The 25,987-nt window shown below is 43.0% G+C and overlaps 1 protein-coding gene and 1 long non-coding RNA gene across 2 annotated transcripts in view; one reads left to right on the top strand and one right to left on the bottom strand.

Annotated features, from left to right (window-relative positions):
• Positions 1-25,987, bottom strand: part of cfap44 (cilia and flagella associated protein 44) — a 139,125-nt gene that overhangs the window by 108,671 nt on the left and 4,467 nt on the right. The window contains exons 3-4 of the mRNA XM_033032970.1: positions 21,306-21,441; positions 8,718-8,880 (exon numbers count right to left, since the gene is read on the bottom strand). Of these exons, the coding sequence (XP_032888861.1) occupies positions 8,718-8,880; positions 21,306-21,441 (299 nt within the window). The remainder of the gene's footprint in view (positions 1-8,717; positions 8,881-21,305; positions 21,442-25,987) is intronic.
• LOC116980592 lies at positions 167-18,233 on the top strand. Its single transcript, XR_004414016.1, has 3 exons — positions 167-304; positions 8,655-8,656; positions 18,223-18,233. It is a non-coding gene; the product is annotated as an uncharacterized LOC116980592 (long non-coding RNA).

Consider the following 25,987-nt stretch of genomic DNA (forward strand, 5'->3'; position numbering starts at 1 on the left):
ATGTACCCATGGTGTTTCTTTAAAGATGTGCTACTGTTCTCTTTGCCTTCTTTCATATCAATTCACTAGCCCATCCAGTTTTGAGTTTATGCAGATTAATATGATATATACCTGTCTAGAATCCCTTTTTAACTCATACTTTTCAAATCCATTGTTACGGCCCTGTCCCACGATGCGAGTTTACCCAAGAGCTCTCCCGAGTTTAAAAAAAAATCAAACTCGTGGTATTCTACGAACTCCTACGACCTTCCACGAGTATGTTCATGAACTCCTACGAGCTCCTACGAGTATGTCTACGTATCCCGTTGACTTCTCATTCTACGGTCTCCTACGTTCCCGGTACTCTGAACCAACTACGAGGAGCCATGAGTGGAAAATTGATTACATGATTCCCCCTCCACTTTAAGGGGAGCATTTTGCTCCCCCTATCCTCCATCCCTTTGGCCCCCAAGAGAGACGATCGCAGTGGGAAGAGAGAGAGCGCAACATGCCTTTCCAAATCAACAATTCATTCCATGCTTGCGTTGCTCGCTGCGGTCCCCAGCCCGGTTACATTCACACTTGTAAACCACACACTGCCGGGGACTAGGGGAGAAATGTTTTAGATTCCGCAGTAGGAACACAGAGAGAAAGAGAGAGAGAGAAAGCTGGAGTTACTCAGCGGGTGAGCATCTCTGGAGAGAAGGAATAGGTGACGTGTCTGGTCGAGACCCTTTTGCAGACTGAGAGTCAGGGCAGAGGGAAACTATAAAGATACAGAGATCCAGAGATGCTGCCTGACCCGCTGAGTTACTCCAGCTTTTTTTATGTCTATCTTCGGTTTAAACCCGGCGCCTGCAGTTGGGAGAGAGGGAGAGAGGGGGAGAGGGGGAGAGAGAGAGAGGGAGAGAGGGAGAGAGGGGGAGAGGGGGAGAGAGAGAGAGAGAGATATATATATATATATATATATAACGCTTTTCCACACCAGCACCGTGTGTGCTTGCTTTAAATTCTGACTGTGACAGGTCAACTTTGCAATGTTGTGCTTTACACTGGGAATATATCTGGAGTGTGAGGAAAAGTACTTTCTGTTTACAAACTCTCAACCAGGGCCGGCCTTAAGCCGATTGGATCGATTGCTCCCAATTGGGCCCCGTGCCTAAGGGGGCCACGCGCTAGAGTAATCAAAAGATCCTGGAGCTCCGCAACTGTTCCCCCTGCGAGAGGCATAACTGAACCAGCGTTGCTTTCGTCCGCACGTTCGCTCGCTCTTGGTGCCAGCACTTCTCCCCTCAGACTCCGCCAAACAAACACACACACTATGTCCGGCAGATCAGTGCGGGCCGAGACCAGGAGCACTTTGAGGAGCAGGGCGAAGGATGACATCAAACGGGTCATGGCAGCTATCGAAAAAGTACGGAAATGTTAAGGGGTAAATTTAAAAAAAAAACCCAAAGGATTTCCTGAAAACCTGAAGGATTTTTCCGAAGGAACAAAAAACCCGATGGTTACCAAAAGAAAGGGGGGCGCCGGCGATTGCTCAGTGTCCGTGTCGGAGGGAGAGGGGGGGGGGGGGGGGGGGGAGATGGTTTGAGTTCCTCTTTCCCCTGACTCAGTTTGAAGACGGGTCTCAACCGGAAATGTGACCTATTCCTTTTGTCCAGAAATGCCGCCCGACCCGCTGCATTTTGTGTCTATCCTTTAATGTCTCAGCTTTGCTTTGGAGTAATGTACTCTCGACTCGGGTAGATCTACCTCGGGTGGAGGGGGGAGAGAGGGGTGGAGAGAGAGAGTAGAGGGGCGGAGGGGGAAGAAAGGGGTAGACGGGGAGGGGGTGTGAGGGGGAATGGAGAAGGAGGAGGTGGTTCGTTCCCTCAAGGTCCCGGGGCAGCGTCCCGCCCCTCCAGTCGCCGTGCTTCACGCACACAGCCCCGGCTTCACCCCTCTCTCTGCCCGGGAAGACGCGGTGAACAACACAGGGAGGGCCGGGCCGGGGGTTGGAGCAACGTTTACAAACCTCGGCCTCAGCTCACACCCGGACCCCGAAATCTGTTCCCGCCGTCGGCCCCCTCCCTCCCTTCTCTCCTTCCCTTCCCTCCCTCCCTTCCCTTCTTCCCTCCCTCCCTTCTCTCCCTCCTTCCTCTATCTCTTTTCCCTTCTCTCCTTCCCTCCCTTCTTTCTCTCCTTCCTCTCTCACTTTTCCCTTCTCTCCTTCCTTCCCTCCCTTGTTTCTCTCCTTCCCTCCCTCCCTTCTTTCTCTACTTCCTTCACTCCCTTCTCTCCTTCCCTCCTACACACACACACACATAAAGCACAGACGACTAACACACACATCACGCACAGAAAACTAACATACACACAACTAAGACACACACGCACACCCGCACACCTAAGTTTAGATGGGGTAGATGTCCAAAGGGTAGGATGGGGCTGAAGCCCAAAATTTAATGCCTGGACTGGTTTTTCGCCAATAGTTATTAGTTTTCCAGATCTATTTGGTCCATTAACTCACAGGCACTTTTTAAGCGCACATTTTGATTACTTTCCATTCTACCATAGAGATATAAAGTCTGTAATAGACTTTATTTGTATTTCTATGATTCTACAGACCTTGGCTGGGAACCTGGGGCTCACTAAAATTGTTCCCAATAGGGCCCCGCACCTCCTAAGGCCGGCCCTACTCTCAACGACGGACGGGGCCACCCTTCGTGTCAAGAGGTGGCATGCATCAGATGCCCCGTTTCTTCTTCTTGACAGACAAAGGAGACAGCTCTTGGTAGTGGAATCACCCAGTTTTATTGTCTGTTTCCATATCTCCTGTTCCGCTTCGGGCGAAACAAGACTGAGCAAAAGGCCAGAACCCAGGAGCGTTGTACCGCAGTGCGCTGGCCTGAGCGCAAAAAATACACCGGAGATGGGGTTTTTCTGGAAACGTTTCAATCTGTGGTCTTTGCTTTTCTTCTCACCTCATGAACCCTTCCACCACAGCTCCAACGCCACACCCCCGTCACTTTACTACTACTACACACACACATAATACACATATATATACGCACACATTATAGATACACACTCGTACACATACAGACTCATACACAAATTCACATATATACACACAAATACACATATATAGAGACACACACTCATAGGCACACACTTATATATATACTCACACACTCATATATATACTCATACACACACACTATATATACAAATCATGACTCCCAGGTGACTAGTTTTTATCTGTGCTGACATTAGCTGAATAAGGCATCTGTTCCGTTGTACTAATGGCAACTGGACAGAAAACAACTCTTTCTCCTCAGTATCTGTAGGTCTGAAAGATTAAAGGCAAGTGACTTTTAAATGAGTGAACAGTCATTTTTCATCTAATTTTAAAAGCGCATTGGGCGGAATTCTTACGTTTTTTCCTTCGTTGACGAATTATCTACGAGTCTACTACGGTCTGCCCACGAAATAACTAAGAGTAAAAAGTAACAATTTTTTTCTTCACGAGTATTTTTTACTGTGGACATTTTTCACAGTGTTGAAAAAACTTCACGAGTTACCGGGTTTTCCGAGTACCTGCCGTTAGCATTACGAGCCGCTACGAGACATCCACGAACTCCTACGGACCCGCTATGGACATTCTACAGGTTCAAATCAGGGGAAAACTCGGGAGAACTCGTGAATTGCCTCGTATAGTGGGACAGGGGCTTTACCCGAGTATATTGTAACTAGTTTGGTTAATGTGGATTGGTTACTTCACACTAACCAATGTAGTGCTTTATTATTAGAAGCTCCGCCTACTACACTGTTAATATTATCAGAACCCAACTTGTGCTGTCAGTCTATTGCCACTACACAGCTGAAGCAACATGGTGTAGTGTATTGTACGTGCCTATCAATAAATACTGTTGTACCACTGGGAATGACTGGGCCATTTACAGTTAATTTCCTTTATTTTAGTACTTAGTAGAATGGAGGTTAGTAGGTTTGCAAATGACATCAAGGTTGTTGGGGTCATGGACTGTGAGGAATGCTGTTAAAGTATACAGTGGAGATAGACACAAAATGCTGGCGTAACTCAGCGCAACAGAGTGAAACCCAGCACAAATTGGAGGAACGGCACCTCATATTTCGCTTGGGCAGCTTACATCCCAGTGGTATCAATATATTGACTTCTCTAACTTCAAGTAACTCTTGGTTTTCCTCCCTCTTCATCCCTCCCTCTTCCTAGTTCTCCGACCAGTCTGACCGTCCCCATGATTACATTTTATCTTTGTATGCTTCATTATCACCTTCTCCTAGCTAACAATGATCTATTCTACATTTGATCTTATCCCTTTTGATGTCTCGTTTTCACACCTTACACTTCCTTATCTCTGTACCGACGCTCAGTCTGAACAAGGGGCTCGACGCAAAACGTCACCCAAACTTTCTATCCAGAGATGCTGCTTGTTCCGCTTATGTGTCTATCTTCGGTGTAAACTAGCATCTGCAGTTCATTCAAAGTATACAAGGTATATAGTGGGATATAAATCAGCTGCAGAAATGGCAGGAGAAATAGCAGATGGAGTTTAATCTTAGCAAGTGTGATGTGTTGCACTTTGCGAGGTCTTATGTAAGTGGAAAATATACAATAAATGGCATGAGCCTTAACAGCATATAGAGGGATCTTGGGGTCCAAGTCCATAAGTCTCTGATAGTGGCAACACAAGTAGATAGAGTGGTAAAGAAGGTTGATGTTATGCTTGACTTCATCAGTTGGGGCATTGAGCATAGGAGTCACAAGGTCACGTTGCAGCTTTATAGAACTTTGATAAGGCTGCATTTGGAGTATTCTGTGCAGTTCTAGTCTGCCCATGACAGGAAGGATGTAGAGGCTTTGGACCTGGTGCAGAGGAGGATTACCAGAATGATCTCTGGTATAGGGAGTATTGGCCACAGGGAGAGGTTGGGCAGACTTGGATTGTTTTCTCTGGAATGCCAGAGGTCGTGGGGAGACCTGATAGAAGTATATACAATTGTGAGAGGCATACATTAGGTAAAACCTGTTTTCCTAGGATGGGAAATTTTAATACTATAGGGCATATCTTTACAGTGAGAGGGACAACGTTTAAAAGAGATATGCAGGCCAACATTTTTACACAGAGGGCAGAGTGGCTGGGGTGGTGGTTGAGGCAGATTAAATAGTAGAATTGAAAATACTTTTTGATAGGTATATGGATATGCAGGGAATGGAAGAATATGGATTATGTGCAGATAGATAAGGATCATTTACTAGCTAATCATCTTTCTCTATGATTCTGATATTCAAGATTCAAGATTCAGGAGAGTTTATTGTCATGTGTCCCTGATAGGACAATGAAATTCTTGCTTTGCTTCAGCACAACAGAACATAGTAGGCATTAACTACAAAACCGATCAGTGTGTCCATATACCATTATATAAATATATACACACTTGAATAAATAAACTGATATAGTGCAAATAACAGATAATGGGCTATTAATGTTCAGAGTTTTGTCCGAGCCAAGTTTAATAGCCTGATGGCTGTGGAGAAGTAGCTAATCCTGAACCTGGTCGTTGCAGTCTTCAGGCTCCTGTACCTTCTACCTGAAGGTAGCAGGGAGATGAGTATGTGGCCAGGATCGTGTGGGTCCTTGATGATACTGCCAGCCTTTTTGAGGCAACGACTGCGATAGATCCCCTCGATGGAAGGGAGGTCAGAGCCGATTATGGACTGGGTAGTGTTTACTAGTTTTTGTAGTCTTTTCCTCTCCAGGGCACTCAAGTTGCCGAACCAAGCCACGATGCAACCGGTCAGCATGCTCTCTACTGTGCACCTGTAGAAGTTACAGAGAGTCCTCCTTGACAAACCGACTCTCCGTAATCTTCTCAGGAAGTAGAGGAGCTGATGTGCTTTCTTAATAATTGCATCAGTGTTCTCGGACCAGGAAAGATCTTCAGAGATGTGCACGCCCAGGAATTTGAAGCTCTTGACCCTTTCAACCATCGACCCGTTGATATAATCGGGACTGTGGGTCCCCATTCTACTCCTTCCAAAGTCCACAGTCAGTTCCTTGGTTTTGCTGGTGTTGAGGGCCAGGTTATTGTGCTGGCACCATATGGACAGTCGCTCGATCTCTCTTCTATACTCTGACTCATCCCCATCAGTGATACGTCCCACAACAGTGGTGTCGTCAGCGAACTTGATGATGGAGTTCGCATACGCAGTCATGAGTATAGAGTGAGTACAGCAGGGGGCTGAGCACGCAGCCTTGAGGTGCTCCTGGATTGTTATCGAGTCTGACACATTTCCACCAATACGCACAGACTGAGGTCTGTGAATGGGGAAGTCGAGGATCCAATTGCAGAGGGATGTGCAGAGACCCAGTTCTGCGAGTTTGGTAACCAGCTTGGAGGGGATGATTGTATTAAATGCCGAGCTGTAATCAATGAATAACAGCCTGAAATATGAGTTTTTGTTGTCCAAGTGGTCCAGAGCGGAGTGGAGGGTCAGCGAGATCGCATCCACCGTTGTTCTGTTGTGGCGGTAAGCGAACTGCAGTGGGTCCAGGTTTTTGTCGAGGTAGGAGTTGATTTGCGCCATGATCAATCTCTCAAAGCACTTCATCACCATAGGCGTTATTGCCACCGGTCGATAGTCATTGAGGCATGTCACCTTACTCTTCTTGGGCACTGGTATAATTGGTGCCCTTTTGAAGCAGGTGGGAACCTCAGACATCAGAAGTGAGAGGTTGAAAATGTCCGTAAAAACTTCAGCCAGTTGGTCCACACAGGTTTTTAGAACACGACCAGGTATACCATCAGGTCCAGGCGCTTTTCGAGGGTTCACCCCTCTGAAAGATTTCCTGACGTCGGCCTCTGTGACTGAGACTGAGACTGAAATACCATCACAGCGAATGGGGGCTCGGTAAGGCATATCGGTGTTCTCCCTATCAAAGCGTGCGTAAAACGCATTGAGCTCATCAGGGATTGATGTTTCGCCGACATTCGAGCTGCCTCCTGGTTTCGCCTTGCAGGAGGTGATTGCATTCAGGCCCCGCCACAGCTGCCAAACATCTGTCTCATCCTCCAGTTTGGAGCAGAAGTCCCTTTTGGCCTTTTTGATGGCCTTACCAAGGTCGTATCTGGACTTCTTGTAGAACACTGTATCATCAGATTGTGCTAATTGACTGATAAATATTAACACATCATATTGTGTTAATTGACTGATAAATAATAGCTAATTTACTGGAGTGATCCTTCTGATCCTTTAAAAAATTAACATAAGAGCAGACGGGCAACAGTTAACATCACAGCACTTCTCAATCTATACAATGAATATTAGAATACAAAGTAAAATTTCAAATTATAGGTTGAACACTGTTTTTCCGGCACCCTCAGTTCCAGAGCCCTTCTGGATTATCCATTTTTCTGGATCAACAGAGGTCACGTGATAATGAAACGACAATACACCGCTGGCCCCTCCTGTGTCTCTAAAGCACCATGGAGTGCCAGAAACTTAAATAAAACAAATATAAAATGTAAACTGAATGTGAATGGAATAGCCTGCCGACCCCATCCCTGGCTCCCACTACTGTCTCCTCGGCCGTTTAGAGCCCCTGGTTTCAACACCACTCCCAACTTGCAAGTTGCACCTGTGAGCCCTTCTTCACCAGGTTAGGCAGGTCAGGACCTCTGGAGAATATGGATAGGTGACATCGGGAGTTTTCCTCAGAGTGATTCAGTTGGCTGAAATACTCCAGCACTTTGTGTCGTTACATCTTAAAACTAGACGCCGAAGAGGTGGCAGGAGGAGGCAAGCCAAGGTGGGAGCCCGCTCCTCTCTCTCCCCCACCCCAATTCCCCATTCCTTACTCTCCCCTCTCACCCGCCCCCTCCTCCCCCCATTATTGCTGCCTCCTCCTTCACCCCCGGAGTCGTCGACCCACTCCACCTTGGAAGTGACAGCAGGTAAGAGGGGAGAGAGCCCCACGGTGACCGATGGGACACAATGAAGAGCTACAATATGAGCCGCAGCAACAGCCGTATGAACCGGTGAAGAAGGGTTCGCTGGTGCAGACCAGTGGCATTCGTCCTAGTTTTAGTGAAACGACACAAAGTGCTGGAATAACTCAGCCAACTGAATTAGTCTGAGGAAGGGTCCCAATGTCACCTATCTATGTTATCCAGAGATCCTGACTCACTGATTTTTTCCAGCACTTTGTGTCCTTTCAGTGGGTGAAGAAGGGCTTGCTGGTGCACCTTGCGAGTCGGGAGTGGCGTTGGAAACTGGGGCTCTACACGGCGGTGAAGATGGTGTGAGCCGGGGATGGGTCGGCAGGTCCATCCACTACATCTGACATCTGTTATAAGGGGGGTCGTTAAAACAAGGGTTTACTATATTGTCTTTGCGAAACAGTTTGGGGAGAAGATTGAGAGCATAGTTAATTCTTTCACGATGGAGGGACACAACAAGAAAGACCACTTGCAATGCTATCTGTGGCCGCTCAGGGAATTTCAACTGAATTCTCATAATTTTGTACGAATTATAGGAGTGGGTAGACCATCAATTGCCGGAAAATCGGTGTTAAACCTGTACTGTAATCTGCAATTAATCAAGTTAAATATTATTTAGGTGGTTTCAAAGGCAACAAAGAGCAGATGAGCAGTGTAAATTAAATATATTGTTCTAATTAGTGTATTGTGACACTGGCGGAATGAAAAATTACCATCACAATGCCAATGCCTCCCCCACTGTTGCTTCGAATATATTGTTGCCCTTTCGTGTTAATATCCATGAAATTCACTAGATTGCCAGCCACAAACATGATGGTTTGCTCGCCAATGAGTTGTAAATTCGCTCGTCGGGTACTGTCATAGCCAAAAGAATGACTGGTATCAATATGGTTAAGTAGGACAATAATAAAGATGGTTGGAGGATGACAAACAAACGTAAATAGATTTAACATACATTAAAATCAATTACATTTATTCTACACTGGAATTCGTTCAAAAACATTTACTGGACATGGATTAGACGACCCTCCATAATGTTTGGGACAAAGGCCCATCATTTATTTATTTGCCTCCGTACTCCACAATTTGAGATTTGTAATAGATGTAACATGTGGTTAAAGTGCACTTTGTCAGATTTTAATAAAGGCCATTTTTATGCATATTGGTATCACCATGTAGAAATTACAGCAGTGTTTATATATAGTCCCTCCATTTCAGGGTGTCATAATGTTTGGGACACAGCAATGACTGTAAATGAAAGTAGTCATGTTTAGTATTTTATTGATATCCTTTGCATGCAATGACTGCTTGAAGTCTGCAATTCATAGATCGCACCAGTTGCTGGGTGTCTTCTCTGGTGATGCTCTACCAGGCCTATATTGCAGCCATCTTTAAATTATGCTTGTTTTGGGGGTTAGATCCCTCCAGTTTATCTTCAGCATATAAAAGGGGTGCTCAATTGGGTTCAGATCAGGCAAATGACTTGGCCACTCAAGAATTTACCATTTTTTAGCTTTGAAAAACTCCTTTGTTGCTTTAGCAGTATGGGATCATTGTGTTGCTTTAGAATGAACCGCCAGCCAATGAGTTTTGAGGCATTTGTTTGAAGTTGAGCAGATAAGATGTGTCTATACACTTCAGAATTCATTATGCTACTACCATCAGCAGTTGTATCATCAATGAAGATAAGTGAGCCAGTACCTTCAGTAGCCATACATGCCCAGGCCATAACACCCCCACCACCGTGTTTCACAGATGAGGTGGTACGCTTTGGATCTTGGGCAGTTCCTTCTCTCCTCCATAGTTTGCTCTTGCCATCACTCTGATATGTTAATCTTCGTCTCATCTGTCCACAAGACCTTTTTCCAGAACTGTGGTTGCTCTTTTAAGTACTTCTTGGCAAACTACAACCTGGCCATCTATTTTTGCGGCTAATCAGTGGTTTATATCTTGCAGTGTATCCTCCGTATTTCTGTTCATGAAGTCTTCTGAGGACAGTTTTTTTTTTCTTCTTTTTTTTTTTCCTTTTTTTTTTTAATTTTATTTTTATTAGAAGTACAATAAATTACAATAATACACATCAGATATATCTTATTACATTTGTTGTACCACTTCGTTTTTCGAGCTTTAAAAAAGATAGAAATAAAAGAAGTAAGGAAAGTGAGCAAGAATCGTGAAGGTGCAGGAAAGTGTTGGGAAAAGAAAGCCCCTTAGGGAGGAAGTTAGAGAAGGAAGTAAAGAAAGGAAACAAGACCCTAGAAAGAAAAGAAAAAAAAGGAAAAACAATCGCTCTATTGTAACACAAAACTCGCAAAAAAGGATATACCAACTGTGTTTAAAAAAATATATATTTTTTATACCCCCCGTTACCAGATCCTGGTACCATTTATATTTTAAATTACTATTGCACCTTATGCTTGTAATAGTTCCATAAATGCAGACCACGTCTTTTGGAAGTGGTCTGCTTTGCCTGCTAGGAGGAGTCTCATCTCTTCCAAGTGTAGTGTTTCGAACATGTTTGAAATCCACATTTTTATTGTTGGTATTGGAGCATTTTTCCAAAATTTGAGTATAAGCTTTTTTCCCATTATTAGCCCGTAATTAAGTAAGTTCTTTTGAAACACGTTTAATTCGGGGTTACCTTCTGATATTCCAAAAATGATCCATTCTGCTTTTGGTACAAGTTTTATTTTAAATGATTTTGTGAAGATTTCAAATATTTAGTTCCAAAATTTTTGGATTTTTATACAAAAAACAAAAGAGTGCGCTATGGTAGCTTCTTGTGACTGACATTTATCACAAATGGGTGAGACATTGGGGAAAAGTTTATTTATTTTAGTTTTTGAATAATATAGTCTATGTAATGTTTTATATTGAATTAGAGTATGTCGTACGTTGATCGAGCATTTATGCACATATAGTAAGTGTTTATCCCAGCTCTCTTTTGAAATTTTTATAGTTAGTTCTTGTTCCCAATCTCTTCTAATACCATCAGTTGTAGGTATTTCTATATTTAAAATAATGTTGTATAAGTATGATATTAGATTTGCTGATTCAGCCTTTGTCTTCATGCCTTCATCCAATAAGTCTGGGGACATGTTATGATAGTCTTTTGTGTATTTTTTCAGATAGTCACGGATTTGAAGATATTTAAAATATTGATTATTTTTCAAATTATATTTCAGTTGTAATTGTTGAAATGATAATAATTTTCCTAATTCATACAAGTCTCCAAGCGTTTTGATTCCCATTCTTTCCCATTGTGTAAATGATTTATCTATAATTGAAGGTTTAAACGACGGGTTATTGACTATTGGCATTAAAAGAGATAGATTTCTTAATTTTAGATTCTGTTTTATTTGTTTCCAAGTTCTAATTGTACTATGTATCATTGGATTTTTATTATAATTTTTGTTATTCAGATTCATTGGTGAGAGGAGAGTCGCTCCTGTATTACACGGAGAGCAGTCCTCTCGCTCCATTACAATCCAGTCCACCTGCTGGGAAGAATTGTCCAGCAGGTGAATCATATTTTTAATATTTACTGCCCAATTATAGTACATAAAATTAGGGAGCGCTAGACCACCCATCTCTTTTGGTTTACTAAGGTGTGCTCTTTGTATTCTGTGGGATTTATAATCCCATATAAAATTTGTAATGTCTGAGTAATTTTTTGAAAAACATTTTTGGAAGATATATTGGAATTGATTGAAATAAATATAGGATTTGTGGTAAAAATATCAATTTTATAGCATTTATTCGACCTATTAAAGACATCGGGAGCGTTTTCCAGAATTTGATTAGATTATTTAGTTTCTTAAGTAAGGGGCTATAATTGGAGTTAAACATAGCGTGATAGTTTCTAGTGATTTCAATTCCTAAATATTTAAATTTTTCTGTGGCTATTTTAAAGGGGAATTTCAAGAGATGTGTTGAGTCTTTCGGTTTTATCGACATAATTTCACTTTTGTTCCAGTTTATTCTATATCCTGAGAAAGATCCAAAGTCCTCAATTAGATTTAATATGTTTGGTATACTGATTTGGGGGTTTGTGATATACAGCAATACATCGTCTGCATATAAGGATATTTTGTTATTTGAATATTTTGTATTATAACCGTAAATATCCGGGTGTGTTCTAATTTTTTCAGCTAAAGGTTCAATTACCAGAGCGAATAACAGCGGTGATAATGAACATCCTTGTCTATTGCCCCTTGTTAATTGGAATTTCGTAGATAGTATATTATTAGTTAATATTCTAGCCGTGGGTTTGTTATATAATAATTTTATCCATGCGATGAAGTTCTCTCCCATTTGAAATTTTTGCAATACTTTAATCATATAATCCCATTCTACTTGATAAAACGCTTTTTCTGCGTCCAATGAAATGATAGCTAACTCTTGTTCTTGAGGTTTGTGAGAGTGCATTATGTTAAGCAGACATCTCAGGTTATTAAATGAATGTCTCTTAGGTATAAATCCCGTTTGATCCTCATTTATTAATTTACTAACATATTGACTTAGTCTTCTAGCTAGTGTTTTCGCTAATATTTTTTGGTCCGTATTTAACAAAGCAATAGCTCTATATGAGCCTGGTTCTTCTATATCTTTATCTTTTTTAAGTATTAATGTGATCGTTGATTCTGCTAGTGTTTCAGGTAAGATTTGTTCTTTAAAAGCATATGTATACATTTTCTGTAGACGTGGTGTAACTATGTCGTAAAAACATTTATAAAATTCATTACTGAATCCGTCTGGTCCTGGTGTTTTTCCATTCTTAAGTGAGTTTATTGTGTCTTCTATTTCCTTAGATGTAATTTGTGCTCCCAGTTCCTCTTGTTCCTTCAGTTCTAGTTTTGGAAGGTTACAGTTGTCCAAAAATTCTGAAACTTTATTATTGTCTATTAGCGTTTTTGATGTGTATACATTCTTGTAAAATTGAGCAAATCTTTTATTGATATCATTAGGTAATGTTAGTAATTCCCCTCTATCTGATTTAATCTTTAAAATGGCATGATCTTTTTCCCGTTTTTTTCCGTTGGCGTGCCAAAAGTTTATGGGGTTTATCCCCAAATTCGAAATGTTCTTGTTTTGTGATTTGGAATAATCTTATAACCTTCTCTGATAATAATTTATTTAGCTTAAATTTCAGTATTAAAATTTTATTATGTTTATCCATAGTTGGATCTTTAGCATTATCTATATCTAGTTTTCTGATTTGTTCTTCTAATTGTCTTTGTTCATTCTTATTCTTTTTGTTTTGAAAAGCTTGATACGCGATAATGACTCCTCTAATAAATGCTTTGAAGGATTCCCATAATAAAGTGGGCGATATATCTGGTGTATCGTTTGTCTCAAAAAATAGGTCCATCTGTTTTTTTAGATATATACTCCCTTGTGGGTCTTTCAAAATTTGCGAGTTAAACCTCCAGAACGATTTGTTCGTAGACATTCCTTCTAATTTTAGAACGAAAGTTAGCGGGGAGTGATCTGAAATCGTATTGGTGTGATATTTAGGGTTCATAGTATAAGGGATTAGTTTTGTATCCACTAAGAAGTAGTCTATACGTGAGTATGTTTTGTGTACCATTGAATAAAACAAGTATTCCCTTCCAGTCGGATTTGCGATCCTCCAGACGTCTGCTATATTTGTATTTTTTATATATGTATTTAAGAGTTCACTAGTTTTAGATTTCATATTACCTCTTTGGGGAGCATTACCACTCTCAACAATCAACGAATGTCGTGAAATGCTCCCCACCTATTGGCACAAGGGACTTCTTAACATCTTGTCCTGTGTATTTGATTCTGATAATCTGGACTCGTCCAGTGACTGCTGTGAAAGGACAGCTGACAACATGGGAAAGTCCACGTGACAGCTTGGAGAGACAGCTGACAGGAGGGAACAGACCCCACTGGGGCCGTCATGGGCTAGCTACCCATGATAGCAGTCCCCAACGCTGTTTCAGTTAGTTGGAGACACCCGCTAAATGCTACTAAAAGTAAATTAAAGAGAATACCCCTAGAGCCTGCGAGAGCGGGGGCGGAAGATGGCTCACCGATTGATAACACGGTTACAGACCAAGGAACGGAAACGACTACTGACAAGGAGAGCATGGCACATGAGACATCCACAACAGCTGCGGGACACAAACTTCAGGTGTGCATTTGTGGTTGGGAGAAAATTACATCAGTGAAGGGCTTGAAGATCCACCAAGGGAGGAAAAAGTGCTTGAGAGAGCAGAGACATGGGCCTCGCATTGACCAGTACTTCTTACGAAGCAACCAGTCAAATCAGTCGAGTGAAGCACAGCGACAGGACTCAAACCAAAGTTCGCAGAGCATCAGCACCCATGTCACTGAAGAGGGTGATACAAGCACAGAAATGCCGGTGGAGGAGCCCACGCAACAACGACAAAGACCTCCATTGGAGGGAAAGATCAAAGGGCACAAACCTGGAGTGAAATGGCCCAAAGCTGTTGAAAAGAAAGAGTGGGAGACGGTCAACAGTGACCTTATACATATCTTGGAGCAACAAGCGGGCACAGCAGTGGAAAAGCTTGAAAGGATGGGCAACACAATCTACAGCTATGGAGAAGAACGGTTTGGGGTGAGTAAAGGGAGAGGTGGAAAGAAATTACCAACACCAATCAAGTCTAGGAGGCAGCAGGAGATCGAGAGGCTAATCAGAGAGAGGAGACAGTTGAAAAAGCAATGGAAAAAAGCAACTGAGGCAGAGAGAGAAGGTCTCATGCTACTCCAAGAGGACATCAAGAGCCGATTGGCAACCTTGCGAAAAGCAGAGAACTTGAGGAAACTTCGCAGGAAGAAAGAACACACAAGAACACGGTTCTACAAAGACCCTTTCAAGTTCATCAAAGACCTCTTCGCAAAGGAAAAAAGTGGAACTTTGAAAACATCAAAACGGGAATTGGAGGAACACCTGGAAAAGGCCCACCAAGACACGAAAAGGCATGAGCAGTTAGTCATCCCACATGACATCCCGCCTATTCAACCACCTGAATTCAACCTGGACACCAGCCCTCCAAGATGGAAAGAGGTAGAGAACACTGTCCGGCGAGCAAGAGCAGCATCAGCTCCGGGGCCAAATGGAGTACCATACAAGCTCTACAAGAACGCACCGGATGTGTTACGCTTTCTATGGAAGCTCATGAGGGTGGTGTGGAAGAAGCAAACAATACCTAAGGCGTGGCGAAGGGCCGGCGGCGTGCTAATACCTAAAGAAAAGAATGCGTCAGACATCAGCCAATTCCGGCCAATATGTCTCCTCAACGTCGAGGGAAAAATCTTTTTCAGCATTGTATCACAAAGGCTGTCCACCTATCTGGTAACAAACAAGTACATTGATACATCTGTACAGAAAGCAGGAATTCCAGGATTTTCGGGCTGCTTGGAGCATACAAGCATGATCTGGCACCAGATCCAAGCAGCTAAGAAGGAGAAGAGAGACCTACATGTGATCTTCCTCGATCTGGCCAATGCATTTGGTTCAGTTCCCCATGAACTCCTTTGGGAATCTTTTGCCTTTTTCCATGTACCAGAGCTCATCACCACACTGGTCAAGAGCTATTTCCAAGACCTGCAGCTGTGCTTCACAACAGCTGACTTCAGTACAACATGGCAGCGCTTGGAAGTAGGCATCATGGCAGGCTGCACAGTCTCACCCTTGGCCTTTACAATGGCCATGGAAGTCATCATCAGGGCCTCAAAATGGGTGGTGGGCGGTGAACGAACCAGGGCTGGGCTCCGTCTGCCACCCATCAGGGCATACATGGACGACATGACCACACTAACCACTACTGCAGCATGCACCAAGCGGCTACTTGGAAAGCTGCAGGAGAACATCAAGTGGGCCCGAATGAAGATCAAACCATGTAAATCTCGAAGCATCTCCATAGTCAAGGGGGTGCTTAGAGACACAAGGTTCTGTATCGGTGACGACCCTATACCAACAGTGTCTGAACAGCCAGTTAAAAGCCTGGGCAGATGGTACAATGCAAGTCTCAAGGATAAAGAGCAGGTGGAACAACTAAGGCAAGAAATTGTCAATGGCCTGGAGAACATCAATCAGACCCTACTGCCTGGGAAACTGAAGCTCTGGTGCCTACAGTTTGGACTCCTTCCTCGGACAATGTGGCCACTGACCATTTATGAAGCCCCAATAACAACTGTGGAGAAGATGGAGCGAACCATAACTTCATACGCGAAGAAATGGCTCGGGGTCCCACGATGTCTAACTAACATCGGCCTATATGGCAAAGGGGTCCTGGAACTACCTCTCACTAGTCTAACAGAGGAATACAAGTGTTCTAAAGTAAGACTTCAGATGACACTGAGGGACTCTAGAGACAAGACCATCAGTGCTGTTGCGCCGCCCCTAGTAACTGGCCGGAAGTGGACGCCATCTGATGCATTACAGCAAGCTTCATCAGCCCTGAGATACAAAGACATCGTGGGGCAAGTCCAGCAGGGAAGAGGAGGCTTTGGCCTTACGACAAGTAAACCAACTTGGCGAAAGGCCACAACATCAGAGCGGAGGACATTGGTGGTCGAGGAGGTGCGGCGACAAGAGGAGGCCGCAAGAAGTGCAAAGGCGGTCTCTCTTGCCAAACAGGGGCAATGGATGCAGTGGGAAGGTGTGGAGCGGAGGAAGATCAGCTGGAAAGAACTATGGGAAATGGAAGCAAGCAAGATCAGCTTCATCATCAGAGCGACTTATGACGTGCTTCCATCACCAAAGAACCTCCATCAGTGGTACGGCGAGGATCCAACCTGTGCCCTCTGCCCAACTCCAGCGACCCTCAAACACATCATGGTAGGCTGCAAGACCAGCCTCACGCAAGGGAGATACACGTGGCGGCATAATCAGGTACTAAAAAGCCTGGCATCAGCCCTTGAGAACAGGCGGTGTGCGACCAACTCCTTGCCTCCGAGAGCAAGCAACCCCCTCCCCCTAAGGGCAACAACCTTTGTCCGAGAAGGACAGAAAACATCTAAACATCCTTCCACCAGATCAGAAGAAGGAAACCTATGCAGGGCCCGCGACTGGAGGATGCTGGCGGACATTGGCCGACAACTAGTTTTTCCACCTGAAATTGCTTCCACCAACCTCAGGCCAGACTTGGTGTTCTGGTCCCCTTCACAGAAGACTGCTTACATCATAGAGCTCACAGTTCCATGGGAGAACTCTGTTGAGGAGGCCTATGAGCGTAAGAAGCTGCATTACGCAGAGCTTGCAGCAGAGGCAACGCAGCGTGGCTGGAACACCAAAGTCTATCCAGTTGAAGTGGGATGCAGAGGATTTGTTGCGTCATCTACCATCAGACTGCTGAAGGAGCTTGGAATCCACGGTCAGGCTCTGCGGAAGACCATAAGATCACTCTCAGAGGCGGCTGAAAGAAGCAGCCGGTGGATTTGGCTCAAGCGGAAAGATCCATGCTGGGCCCCAAGTATTTCAGGGTGAATCTTTGGGACGGTTTGACACGGGACACGCGCTGAGGGCTGATCATCCTGCAGCGGGCCGCCCTTGTGGAGGGTGTATAGTGATAAAAGGCCGAAACACCCAGTGATGCAAGGGTACACTACTGATGATGTGTCCTGTGCCCAACTGTCCTAAAGGTTACCCAGGCCAAGATATACGTATCCACTCCCCCACCCCCCCCCCCCCCCCCCCCCCCCGCCCCCCCCCCCCACAGATGTTGAGCGTCTACCACTCTCAACAATCAACGAATGTCGTGAAATGCTCCCCACCTATTGGCACAAGGGACTTCTTAACATCTTGTCCTGTGTATTTGATTCTTTGTTTTTGCATCGATTTATCTAAGTACGGATCTAAAACACAGTTGAAGTCTCCTCCAATTATAACATTTTGGTAATTAAATTCTGCGATTATATTCAGGATTTTATTAAAAAATTGAGGATTATCAAAATTGGGCGCATATATGTTTACCAAGGTGATTGGCGTAGCATGGATCTCTCCTGTAACTATAAGATATCTCCCTTCCTTATCTGATATAATGTTCTTTGATTTGAATGGTATTCCTTTGCGAATAATGATTGCGGTGCCTCTGGATTTCGAAGTATATGAGGAGTGAAATGTTTGGCCTATCCAATTCGCCCTCAATCTCATCTGATCTTGATGTTTAAGGTGCGTTTCTTGTAGAAAAGTAATGTCCGTGTTATATGATTTCAACTGAGCTAATATTTTGCCCCTTTTAATTGGTTCATTAATACCCCTTATATTCCAGCTACACAATGTGATTCCTCCCATTTTCTTTTGTTTATCATCTTGCATTTTCTCTGATTTTTATACCCTTATTTATTACGGTGCATCCCTACCTCAGGACTCTGGATATTTGGGGGGCGTTTATATTACTAACTTCCTTGGTAGATCCATTTTGCGATTTTCCTTGAAAAAAAAACACATAGTAGTGACATATTGTGATTTTTAAAAATTGAACAAGTAAAATTACAGTGTCTGAAGTATTCGACACTTGAGTGCGTGTCCCACGCATCTGTGGGGTTCGACATCTATTCGACTTCCGAAGTTGATGTTGTACTATTAGCTCCGCTCCTTTTATTACTCTAAACCTAGGAGGGCGGTACCATTTCAAAATCAATTATATTTCACCAAATTACACTATATATATATATATATATATATTTCATTCAGATTTATCAGATCCGCGTTCAGCTACTGTGAAATTTATTTATCTAACACTTTCATCTACTAATTATTTATAATTAGTTATACTTTTGATAATAGTAAGCTGTTAGCTGTAAGGGTTAACCAGAAACAGGCTCCTGGAATTATGCCAGGTGCCTGAGTCTCCTCCCTTCCCCACACAAACTACATAACACTTAAACATTCAGTATTTTCTATTTTAATTCTAAAATTTGTTTTCTCTATATACGCGCTAGTCAGTCTTTTTAGCACATTATTACATTATTACATTTTGCCCATTATATAGTTCAGGTTAGTTTCCATTTATATTTCTATATTAGTATTGTTAATTATTGTTAATTCGCTATATTTTGTAAAGTTGTTTTAAGATCTTAAACAGCCATTTGTCCTTGTGATGTTTTCCACATTCGGCTCTGCTGTTCGTCTCTGCGTTGCTTATCAGTCTTTCCTTCATTTTGAACAAAGAATGTCCTTGAATTGAATTCCAGAGCTTCCAAAAGAGATAAGGTGTCTAGACCGGCGCACGTGGAAATGCTCCTTCATTTTAAACTTTTAGAGAATAGTATTTCTTCCCTTGTCTTCAGGTGTTCTCTGTGAAGTAATAAAAGGAAAGAGATTGTCCATATCGTCCCGCTGCCTTGATTAATCTTCTGTTTCTGCCACAATCTCTTGGGCATATTTATAAGATGCGTCCGAATTAGTGAAAGTTTTCTCTTTTACCTTAAAAGAATGCGCATCCTGGCCGGATAAAAAACGCCACATCTGGCATCTTTAACTCCATGGAAAATCTGTCTTGTCTGTGCGAACTTTCTTCTCTTTTGCACGATCTCATAGGGATAATCCCGGAGGAGTTTGATAGTGTCGTTTCCAAAGGTCATCTTCACTCCATATTTGATTTTTTTCATCAGCTCTTCCAGTGCTGAAATGTCCCGAAGTTTGACTATGATCTGTCGTGGGTGGGCTGGATCTGCTTGTGATCTTGGCTTAAATCTAGGTATTCGATGTGCCACTTCAATTTCCGGTTCCACAGGTAAATTGAGTACCTTTTTGATTAAGTTGGCAGTGAACTCACGGGCGTTATTACCCTCTGCTCTTTCAGTTACTCCCAGTATTCGTAAATTTTGGCGCCTTGAGCGAGCTTCGAGATCAAGACATTTATCTGAGACTTTCGCCAGTTGACTCTTGAGGCTGTCTAGTTCTAGCTTCATTCCCTGCATATCTTCAGCCATTTGATCAACAACTGTTTCCATGTCTTTCATTGCAGTTACTTGTGAAGAAACAATTACATGCACAGCCTCAAACTTCTTCTTAGATTCTTCTTCCCCTTTATTAATTCTCCCCATTAGCTCTTCATGCACATCATCAATTCGTTTTTGTATAATGCCAATGCAGTCAATAACTTTTTGATTACCAGCATTAATGTTCGACATATTTTCCATCAATTTAACATTAATATTTTCCATCATTTTTGAGTTTCCAGCCTCAATATCCTTTCTCAGTTCTCTTACCGAGTTCTTTATCTCCTCCATTTCATTTTTCTCCTTAGTAGCCATCTCAGTCTTGGCCCTTGTAGCCATTCCAGAATCCACTTCAGAGGTCTGTTCATCAGTTTTCTGTGTTTTCAGCAGTTGTTTTGAGATTGTTCTCTGAGGGCTCTGAGCTGAAGACGGTTTTTTCATTTAAAATCCTTTTCCCTCCGTTTTAAATCGCAGCACTTACTGATGACGTCATCAGCGCGACGTCCCGGGGCTCCGGTTAATTTTTCGAATTGGTCCCGACCTCCAGACCCGATTTTAACGCGAAAAACCGCGATTTTGCAGGAGCAGAGCTAAAAGTTGCGACTGCTAGTCCAGCATGGCGCCACCGGAAGTGACATTGACAAATCCACATCAGACTCCTGAAGAGTGCTTCTGATGTGTCGGACAAGTGTTTGGGGATTTTTCCTTTTTTATAGAGAGAATTCTTCTGCCATCATTTGTGGAGGTCTTCCTTGGCCTGCCAGTCCCTTTGCGATTAATAAGCTCACCAGTGCTCTCTCTCTTCCTAATGATGTTCCAAATAGTCGATTTTGGTAAGCCTAAGGTTTGGCTGTCTCCAACAGTTTTATTCTTGTTTCTCAGTCTTCTAATGGCTTATTTGCATTTCATTGGCACAACTTTGGTCCTCATGTTGATAAACAGCAATAACATTTTCCAAAGGTGATGGAAAGACTGGAGGAAAGACTAGGTGCTGAGAGCTCTCTTATATCTGCATGAAGGAGGCAATTAAACCCACCTGAGCAATTACAAACACCTGTGAAGCCATGTGTCCCAAACATTATGGTGCCCTGAAATGGGGGACTATGTATAAACACAGCTGTATTTTCTACATGGTGAAAAAAATGTATAAAAAAACCCTTTAATAAAATCTGACAATGTGCACTTTAACCACTTGTGATTATTTTTCTATTACAAATCTCAAATTGTGGAGTACAGAGGCAAATAAATAAATGATGTGTCTTTGTCCCAAACATTATGGAGGGCACTGTAATTGATAGTGGTATTCATTTTAAGGTGGAACCATGTGAAAAAACATTACTACAATTTACAAAGGATACATGAGGACAAGCAATTTATTTGGTATCCGTGCTGTTGGTGAAATGAACGGCTTTGAGTATATTTCCTCATAGTCATAGAAGAAATCATCTGCGAGTGTGGCTTCTTCTGTCTTGGTTTCATTTCCATCTTGCTTCTCTGTAATTAACAACACACCCATTTGGTTTACCTACACATAAACATGTTAATACAGTTGAAATACTGGCAGAGGACTATAATTTTATTTTATGCTCCATTTATAGGTAATCTTAATTGCAACTGGCATAGCTACATTGTAAATATGTTGTACACTCTTAAATCATTGTGAGAGACTGAGACAGGCACCATAGTTTGGCAGTCACAACAACTGTAAATATAACCTTATATCCAACACTCCACTCTCCTGAGGAGCTCATCTAAATGCTAGACAACTAACTACAACCACAGTCTGTGTCATGGTGATGACTATTGGAGTCCTCAAAATGAAATTTTACAAGCTGTACTTGACAAGGTTTATTCCATAGTACCCAGTCGGCCTTCCTCTTTGGTTCTGTGGTAATTAGGGATGAAAATGACCACCGTGGTATAGAAGATTGGGTAATGTGTACAGTCTTAACAGACGTCAAGAGGTAGCCATATACAGTGGTGGTGAATGGTCCGTGAACTCCCTCAGAAACCTAAAGGGAGTACAAGCATGAGGTTGTTTCTCATCTCTTCACAGTACTGTTATTAATGTGCCTCATCTGAAGAACAGTACGATGGTACCCAGGGTCTCATTAGCTCTGTGTACCATTTCCATAGTAAAAGAGATATCCAGAGGCCAAGGCTAAGCTAGATAAATATCCAACTGATAAGGTCTGATCATCTAATGTTAATGATGTAAGAAGCAATTTATTACATATAACTCTTTACTGGATGACTCACTGCCTATTGGCTAAGTTCTTATACAATAATGAAGTGGTCAAGTCAAGTCAAGTCAAGTCAAGAGAGTTTATTGTCATGTGTCCCAGATAGGACAATGAAATTATTGCTTGCTGCAGCACAAAAGAATATTGTAAGCACAAATATTGAACAGTTCAGTTCAATATGCACATAAATAAGCAGATAAAGTGCAATAGGCTGTTACAGTTCAAAGTCTGTTTTTTGGAGAGTTTAATAGTCTGATGGCTGTGGGGAAGTAGCTGTTCCTGAACCTGGATGAACCTTCTACCTGATGGCAGCGGAGAGATAAGTGTGTGGCCAGGATGGTGTGGGTCCTTGATGATGTTGGCTGCCTTTTTGAGGCAATAGATCCCTTCGATGGTGGGGAGGTCAGAGCCGATGATGGACTGGGCAGTGGCCACATCTGCATCCTTTTCCGCTCCTGGAGGCTCAAGTTGCCGAACCAAGTCACGATGCAAACAGTCAGCATGCTCTCTACTATGCACCAGTAGATGTTTGAGAGAGTCCTCTTTGACATACCGACTCTCCATAGTCTTCTCAGGAAGTAATTGCATCAGTGTGCTGGGACCCGGAAAGATCTTCGGAGACAAAAGGTGGTAAAAAGAAGGTGATGAAGTGTTAATAAGTAGTCTAGCTGGACACCAGTGGCCAAAATAAGTCAGACCGTGACTAGACTGTCAGTGTGGAACAATCTCATTGGATAAGAAAAGATGGAATATGATCAAGATAGGTCCTAGAAACGGGATTTGGCTCCTTGCCAAGACTTGCGACAGTACAAGATCAATACTCACAAAAGAAAACTCCAAGTCCAGCACTCAGTCTAGTCAAGGTCTGACTTATTTTACCCAGCGATGTCCTCTGGACATCACAACTCTGGGCTAAGACTGGTCACCTTGTTTCGTGATGGTTGGTTTATTGTGGGTGCTTATACTTTGAAATTAAGAAGATAAATAAATCCAAGAGTATGCCTTTCAACAGTTGTAGGATATCTCAAAGCGTGAATTAGGCACAATGTTGCCATCTGCGGTTAGCCTCCACCATATTCCTGTCTTCCAGTCACTGTCCTCCCACTGCAAGAGCAAAAAAACAAGGGTAGGTAGGTGATAACAAGGAGAGGCCCACCCTGCAATGCTGTCAACGGCGAGCAGTTCAGCTGAGATTGCTACTCCACAGAATTTGGGGTCAGATAGTGAGGCCATCTTATCCCTTCCCATGGCTTTTTCATTAACAAAATTATTTTTGCACTGCTAATAATCAACATTTATTACATTTGTAAACATTTGTTAAATGTGTCAATGAAGGCTTTCTTAATTTATATATGGAGGGCCACCACTAAAAAGGGCGCAACAGTGAACCTCCTCTCAGGGAATGATAGTGACTGATGTGTGGGGAGTAATTTGAAACCAGTGACGATAATTCTATCATTTTTTTAATATTTATGAACAAGGATAGGACTGGCCTACAAGGTTAGGGCCTAATTTGGACAAGGCTGAATTTGGAGCATTAGCCAAGTACTTGAGGAAATAATGGTCCAATGTGTCCTTTATTATCACGTACCAAGGTACAGTGAGATTATCTTCTGCACACAGATCCTATTGATGGACAAGGGCTAATTAGGGATAGTCAGCATGGTTTTGTACATGGGTGGTCATGTCTCACAAATCTGATTGAGTATTTTGAAGATGTGACCAAAAAGGTTGATGATGACAGAGCTGTAGATGTTGTATATGGACTTCAGCAAAGCATTCGACGAGGTTCTGCATGGCAGGTTGCTCTCGAAGGCTAGATCACATCCAAGGAGAGATAGCTGAATGGACAGAAAATTAGCTTCATGGAAGGAAGCAGAGGGTGATGGTGGAAGGTTGCTTCTCGGACTGAAGGCCTGTGACTAGTGGTGTGCCTCAGGGTTCAGTGCTGGGCCCATTACTGTTTGTCATCTGCATCAATGATTTGGATGAGAACACACATGTATGGCAAGATTAGTAAGTTTGCTGATGATACAGAAGTGGGTGGTTTTGCAGATAGTGAAGATGGTTGTGAGAAATTGCAGCAGGATGTTGATTGATTGGCTAGGTAGGCTGAGGAATGGTTGATGGAATTTAATACAGAGAAATGTGATGTCTAACATGGGCAGGACCTACACAGTGAATTGTGGGGCTCTGGGGAGTACTGTAGAACAGAGGGAGCTGTGAGTGCAGGTGCATGGTTCCTTGAAGGTGGAGTTGCAGGTAGATCGGGTGGTCATAAAGGCTTTTGGAACATTGGCCTTTATCAGCCAGAGTATTGAGAATAGAAGTTGTGAGGACATGTTGCATTTGTCAAGACGTTGGTGGGGCCACATCTAGAGTATTGTGTTCAGTTCTGGACACCATGTTATGGGAAAGATATTATCAAACTGGAAAGGGTACAGAAAAGGTTTATGAGGATGTTGTCAGGACTAGAAGGTCTGAGTTATAGGGAGAGGTTGAGTAGCTGGGACACTATTCCTTGAAGCGCAGGAGGATGAGGAGTGATCTTATAGAGGTGTATAAAATCATGAGAGGAATAAATCGGGTAGATGCAAAGAGTCTCTTGCCTAGTGTAGGTGAATCGAGGACCAGAAGACATAGGTTTAAAGTGAAGGGGAAAAGATTTAATAGGAATCTGAGGGGTAACCTTTTCTCACAAAGGGTGGTGGGTGTACGGAACAAGCTGCCAAAGGAGTTAGTTGAGGCTGTAGTTGAGGTAGTTGAACATTAAAGAAACAGTGAGACAGGTACATGGATAGGACAGGTTTGGAAGGATATGGACCAAACGGTGGGACTAGTGTAGCTGGGACATGTTGGCCAGTTGGGCCGAAGGGCTTGTTTCCACGCTGTATCACACTATGACTCTATAATAAGATTAGTGCCATAGATAAGTACAATCCCCGGTTATGTACATAATGTATAGAAACAGCCCATTCAATCTATATGCAACAGTCGCCAGGTTTTCGCGCCATTTCACAGTCCCAACCACAGCTGATAAAGGCCTGTTGCAGCTGTCAGCCCCATCAGGTTGTCCCGCGAACCAGCCATCTTCAACCTTCGTGCCCTGGTGGCACCTCCCACATTCGTCCTTGAAAATGTAGAAGGTAAGGCCATCGGTTCTTCCTCCTGTCCAGTGTTCGCCACCATCGCCGACTCCCAAAATCACCTCTCCGGTTCCCGGTCTTTGAGCAGGGGCCGGGCTCGGCTTCTTCTATCTCCAAGTTCCACGGGGGACGTACCAGGCCTACTGTCAGGGGATGGCTGTGGCTCACCAGGACCTTCTGCGCACGCAGCACGCGGGTACTTGAACAACTCAATAGAGAGAATCTGTTTGCAGGTAAAGAATTGGCTGGCAAGCGGGAGCCTTCAAAAGTGAAATAGCAACAATACAGGGGCAGCATGTTCCTGTTAAAATGAAGGGCAAGTATGGCAAGTTTAAGGAACCCTGGGTAATGAGAAATATTGAGGCCTAGTCATGAAGTAGAACGTACAACTACAGAACAGTACAGCACAGGAACAAGCACTTTGGCCTACAATATCTGTGCCGAACATCATTCCAAATTGAACTCATCTCTTCTCTCTGTGCGTAATCCACATAATCTAAATTCCCTGCATATCCATGAATCCATACAAAAGCCTCTAAAATGAAACTATCATCCCTGCCTCCTCCACCACACCTGCATTTCGTTCCAGGCACCCACCACTTTAAAAAACACACGTAAAAAATGCCTTGTGCATCCCTTGTCAACTTTGTT

Source organism: Amblyraja radiata, chromosome 14, assembly GCF_010909765.2.
Source record: "Amblyraja radiata isolate CabotCenter1 chromosome 14, sAmbRad1.1.pri, whole genome shotgun sequence".
In the NCBI taxonomy this organism is placed as follows: Eukaryota; Metazoa; Chordata; class Chondrichthyes; order Rajiformes; family Rajidae; genus Amblyraja; species Amblyraja radiata.